At 60.3% G+C, this 6000-nt stretch overlaps 1 protein-coding gene across 2 annotated transcripts in view; it reads right to left on the reverse strand.

Moving 5' to 3' along the window:
* BCL7A (BAF chromatin remodeling complex subunit BCL7A) overlaps nt 1-5636 on the reverse strand; it is a 30233-nt gene extending 24597 nt beyond the window's left edge. The window contains exons 1-2 of one of the 2 annotated variants that reach the window (XM_033836828.2): nt 4858-5636; nt 4317-4412 (exon numbers count right to left, since the gene is read on the reverse strand). In XM_033836828.2, coding sequence (XP_033692719.1) covers nt 4317-4408 — 92 coding nt within the window. In that variant the 5' untranslated portion in view covers nt 4409-4412; nt 4858-5636. Of the gene's footprint in view, nt 1-4316; nt 4632-4857 lie in introns of those variants that run through there. The other variant, XM_033836829.2, reaches the window with a different exon arrangement.
* Between the last annotated feature and the right edge of the window lie 364 nt (nt 5637-6000).

The following is a 6000-nucleotide window of genomic DNA, read 5'->3' on the forward strand; positions in this document are numbered from 1 at the left end:
CACCCCAGGGATTAGAAACCGTTCTCCAGTTGCATTTCTAGGTGTGGGCATTGAGGGGCCATGGGACAGAGGGAAGAACATTGAGAACCCGACCTCAGCCTGATATCCGGCCAGCAGCCACCCAGGGAGACACAGGCCCCAGAGCTCAGGGGCGAGTCACTGAGTGAGTAGCCGGTACTTCGGAGACACATCCAGGGAGCGCCGGGTGTGTCATCAAGCCAGCGGCCTGGCAGCGCCTCGGGAAATGACACAGGGACTCCAGAGAGCAGCTGAGAGTTCCCACTACCACCTCCAAATCCATCACCCTAGAACACACAGCCCCCCAAGCCCAAAGGAAGGTATTAAGCTGTACTTAATTACATCCGCAGTGGCAAACAAGTAGCCAACGGGCGTGTTTTGTCTGGCCCGCACGGTACTTTTAAAAATTTGAATCAATTACCAGACTTAAAAAAAAAAAAAAAGAAGCCAGACCCCACATTAAAATGCAGATTCCTGGCCACTCTCAAAAACACGTCCTGGCCACGAGGGGCCCACATGCCCCGAGGAGCACTGACTCTCTCCAGATGGGGCCCTGGGGCTCCCTCGGATCCCCCAGGTCTCGCCACCTGCAGGCACTGGGCTCGGATTCACCACAACCACCAGGCCGCAGCCCAACCTTGCCACGAAGCTGCCCTGGGCACGGCCTGAGCCCTCCTGCCTTGCTGGCCCCTGGTAACCAGGCCAGGCTTAAGTGCCTCTCTCTTCCCCACCAGGCTTGGGCTCCTGGACAAAAGAAGCAAATGAGGTCCCAGCTGTAGGAATAGAGCCCCAAACGCTCCTCCCCAACACAGGCTCCTGTGTAAACTGTGCGCACCCTTCTCCCCAGATTCTCTAGACCGAGGGCAATTTCTAATGTTCCCCCAAGGTCAGGTCCAGGGAAGGGCTAGCCAGCCAGGGTGACCTGACTCCCTCAAAGAGGGCTCCGAACCCCTCACTTCCGATCCACTTCTCAGGGCTAGTCCTTGATGCTGCAGGAGGCCTGGCTACAGCTGGCCTCATCCTAACTAGGCCCAGGCCCGCTTGACCTGCCCTGTGCCTGGTAGAAGGGTGCCCCTGGAAGTACCAAGGTGAGGGTTTAGGCACAGTCAAACCTCCCCCCGCCCCCAGAGACAGGCGGGAAGTCTCGGGGAACAGGCCTCTCTGTCTTCACAAGCCACCGAGGGACCCTTCAGACCACGGATCCAGGGGTCCCAGGCCTAAGCCTACTTCGAGGCTCAAGGCTTTGCCTCCCGCCCAGGGACTCCCCCTGCCCTGCTTTTCTCCGCCCACACGGGGCCTCCTAACCCTGCCCCAGCTTCCCCAAAAGGAGCCCACCATTTCGTTCTTCCTTCTTGTTCTAGCTGCCTCTCACTCCACCAACCTGCCTTGCTGGGACACAGAAAGGAGAGGAGAAACGGCCGGCAGCTACCGACAGGGTGGCCACGGCTGGCTGCTGGCTTTTTCCAGGGCAGGGGAAGGGTAGGGCTGGCAGAAGGGGGAATTTTTAGGGGTCCCTGGGACTGAGGAGAAATACCACCCTAGGCTTACAGGCTAAGTGGTATGCCAGGCACCTCCGTTCTGGATTTAAATAAACAAAACAAAACAAAACAGGATGCAGAGTTAAATTGGAATTTCAGATAAATGACGAATAATTTTTTCAGTGTAAGTATGTCTCAATTAGTGCATGGGACATACTTACACTAAAAAAAAAAAGGAAGTATTTAAAAATATTATTTCTTTGTTTATCTGAAATTCAAATTTAACTGGGTGTCCCATAATTTTATTTGCTAAATCTGGCAACCCAGTGTCCCAGCCAGTGGTGAAATGCACGGTTGGTGGCCACACAGTTAATAAACAACCCCAGACCACAAGGGCTGACTGGAAGACGCATTCTGAAGGCACAGCGAGGGTGAGATTTGGCTTCTCGGGGCTGGGGAAACCCAGGAAACAAGGCGAAGGCTTTTTTTTTACTTAGAATGGGCAGGAGAAAAAGAAAAAGAAAGAAAAAAAAAATCAGCAAAATGCAAGTTTCTACCCCACAGTAAGGACCGCATTTAATGACTGCTCCTGTGTGCAGGATAAGTGCTTTTCGAGACATGATGCTATTCCAGAAGGGGAGAAGGTAGCACAGGAACCTCTTGTCGTGGTTAGAGAAGTTATGTGCTTAGCCCAAGGTCACACTGGAAGCCCAGCCATGAGATCCCAAAGCCTGAGGTCTTCTAGGGGACTTGACTCGTAGTTTCCCAAGACACAAAAAAGGAAGGGAGACACGTTCTCCTCTCGTCCCCCCAAACACAGGCCTCGCCGGCAGCGGGCTAAGCAACACTGAGGGCCACCAGGCCGGCTGCTCTGGGGCCGGCAGGGTGGAAAACCCCACACAGCTCCATCTGCCCTCCCAGCAGAGCAGCTGTCAGGGTGCAGGAGCCTCCGCCAGGCCGGGAACCTGGAGCGCAAGGCCCCGCCAAGCCTCCCGCAGCACGGAAAGGCAGCTGGCCCCCACCCCTTTCTCACCTCCAGGCTGCTGACAGAAGGGACTCAGGCCCAGACAACAGCTCTTTCTTTGCACAGGCGTTCAGGCAGGGGACCACTCCAGCCTTCCCTCTGGGAATCCCGCAGGAGAGGGGGTGGTGGGCTTGTTTTCCCGTGTGCCGTTTTGGCCTGCAGCTGTTTCTGCCATTTTTAAATGGCTCCAGTCCGGGCACGGGGCGCCCTGCGCACCAGGGGAGCTCCCACGGCAGGGAAGACTTGGATCTCAACTTTGGAAGGCCTTCCCTTCTCACGGTTCTGAAAATTCTTTGTCCCACTAGAGCCAAACCCAGCCCTCGGCCGGGCATCCGGCCATCTGCAGACAGCCCTTTCCATAGGAGGCCCGAGAGCACGTGGACTTTATTGATTTTCCTCTTGCCTTTTTTGTTGGGTTTGACTCAGAAAGGACAGCTAACTTGTGACACGGCTAGACTGGAGGCTAGCCCCCAGTGGTTTTGAGGGACCGAGGCGAGGCGTTACTCAAGAAATGACACCCCTAAACATAAACAGAGCCTGCCACGGGGCCTGCGGGGGTTTGCAGGCTTTAAATAAAGGGTCAGGATGAGCCCGCGGGCGCTGACACTCGAACGGCGCTGCGGCTCCTCTCCCTCCCTGACCCTGGTGAGGCCGTGGGAAAAAAATAATAAAGTTGAAATCCGGGAGCTGGGAGTTTTCAACAAGTCCGCCCCAACCTGGCGATCGGCTCGCGCCTCGGGCCTGGCCCTCGGGCTGATTCCGAGACAGACCCGGACGAGGCCGGGGAAACGTTCAGTCGTATTAATTACAACCAGGCCACGCCGGACGGAATCTCACGTGAGCTGGAGAAACCGCACGGCCGACACCGAGTCCCCCTCGCCCCCCGCGCAGAGAACAAAAACAACGGCTGTCTCCGCAAAACAAACGCAAGCTGCCGGGTTCGGACAGACAGACGCGGCCCAGGACCGGGGTCTGGCCCCCAACATTCGCTTGCCCAGACCCCCGCGCCCGGGTCCGGGCACAGCGGGGCGGGAGGGGGGAGCCCGGAGCCCCGGGCCCCGCGGCCGCCGCCGGCGTTTCCTCCTCGCGCTCGCCCCCATCTTTCTTCCTCGCCAAGAGCCCTCGCTCCAGGCAGCCCAAAGCGCTAAATTTAAACGGCTCGCGCTCTGCAAACTCCGCAGACTCGAGGGCGCCGGGCCTGGGAGGCGGGGAGCGAGCGAGCCAGCCAGCCAGCCGGCCGGGGAGGAGGGAGGGAGGGAGGGAGACAGGGAGGCCCGGCGCGGGCAAGGGCGCGGGGGCCGGCGCTGCGCCGCCCGGGGCGCGCGGGTAGGAGACGGAGACGGCGGCGGCGGCCCGCTCGGTGCCTGCACAATGGAGCTCGCGCTCTCCCCTCTGCCGCCTGCATCGCGGCCCCGGCGCGCGGGAAGCCGCTTTCATGTGACTTGCACAAAACGAAATGGCTTCTGGGGCCGGCCCCGAGCCCCCCTCCCGGGAGCCGAGCGCCGCGCCGGGGACTGCCCGCCGCTCCACCGCCCGGCCCGGGGCGCCCGCCGCCTCCAGGCTGCCGCCGCCGCGCCAGGTGGGCGACAGGCGCGAGCGCACCTGGGCAGCGGCCGCGGCCCCCGCAGCGCGCAGGTGACCCGGCTCGCGCGCCGCCCGCCCTCTCCAACTCCTGGGCCCGCGGGCGGCCCGGGGCGCTGCGCCCCGCCGGCTTTTTGTATCTGGTCTCGGGGTTCGGGGCGGCCGCGGCGCGAGCCTGCAACCGAACGAGAGAACAAGCCGGCGCCTCCGCTTACCATTTGCGCACTTTCTCGATAGCCGCCATGACCCTCTTGATATCATCTTTGGCCCGGCTCCTGGTCTCGGCTCGAACCGACCTGCCCGACATGGTTCTGGCGGGGAGAGAGAGGCTGGGGGAGCGCGCCCGCCGGGTCCTGCTCGCGCTCCGCGGCGGCCACACTCGCGCCCGCCCGCCCGCTCACTCACACAGAGACACACACACAGACACACACACACACACACAGACACACACACACACTCGCACACATACACACACACACACACAAAGCCTAGTGCCGCCGCGCGCCCAGGGCCCAGTGCGCAAGCGCCGGGCGGCAGCTGCACCGAGCAGGGGGAGCAGCGCCGCCGCGGCCGCCGGTAGTGCGGCCTCCGGGCGCCGCTGCCGCCGCGGGGCAGCGCCGCGAGCCTCTCCGCCCACCCGGGGGAGGCGCCCGCGACCCCCCGCTCCACGGGGAGGCGGCGAGGGGTACCCGGCGACCCCCGGCTCCGGGCACGCGGAGGGGAGGCGGGCCGGCGGACGTGCGCGCGGACACTTACTCGGAGGCCGCAGGTGCCGGGGGCTCCCCGGGAGAGGGCGGGCCGGCGGGGCGGCCGGCCGTGGAGGGAGCGCATTCCTGGGGAGCCAGCGCGGCAGCCCATCCGCTGCCCCGGGTGTGTGGCAGCGTCTGCAGTAATGGAAGTTTCCTGTGGGGCTCGCGACTTCTGCGAGTTGAAGGCGCCGATTCGGGACGCGAGGCGCTCTTGGAAAGAGTTGAGAAACGCGGACCTCTGCTGACCCTCTGCCCGGTTTAAATACGCGAGCTAGGACGTCGCTTCCCTATCCTTCGTCCTTTTGGCAAACGAGGGTGGGAGGAAAGGTGCCTGGGGTGACCACTAGAGACATCCGACCTTGCTTATGAAAGAGCTTTCGGCGCAGTAAAAGCTCGATGATTATTTATCAGCATTTCAACAGGGGCTCTTAGATCTTTCCTCCTAGTGATAAGTTGCCCTCGCCATAAATAAGGTCAGGGAGCCCACGCTGGGGTTTCTGTTCGAGAACCACGAGTTGAGTTTAAGTCACTCCTGATGTAAGTCCCAGGCTCAGCCCAGGTGCTGCCACCTCACAAATGACCCTGGCAGGTAAAATGGACTGGCCAGCGACAAGGAGGACTTCTGGACTGGTTTCTTCCCCGTGGTGCCTTACGACAGCTCCGCACGAATCTGCAATTACCAGGATAAGCCAGGGGCCTCAACCTTATGTTCAGCTGCAGCTAAATTATCTTGACCAGAGCCAATTCGTGCCCAGGTGGATGCTGGGGAAAAAGAATGACCCCGTTAGCAAGCCCAGTGCCTTGGAGATCAACTAACCCAACATCAGTCATTTTACATGGAGGGAAACTGAGTCCCAGGGAAGTTCAAGGACACAGCCATGAGCTAGATGTTTGTCTTCCGCTCATTCTAAAACCAAGCCCTTTCCCCTGAGGTTTTGGTTTGGGGGAGAAAAGCTTCTGGCGATACGGAGTGGAAGCTGCACTGCAGGCCTTTTCCTATGCATGTCCTTTTACCATCCCAAACCCCAAGTTCCTGATGTGAGGATTATATGGGAAAACATGTAACAGTGGGTCATAAGACAGCAGTCTCATACCATTGGCCCTCTGACTTACCTGGCCAGCAGATACATGCTTAAGGTTACACAGAACT

This window comes from Tursiops truncatus, chromosome 13 (genome assembly GCF_011762595.2).
Source record: "Tursiops truncatus isolate mTurTru1 chromosome 13, mTurTru1.mat.Y, whole genome shotgun sequence".
Lineage (NCBI taxonomy): Eukaryota > Metazoa > Chordata > Mammalia > Artiodactyla > Delphinidae > Tursiops > Tursiops truncatus.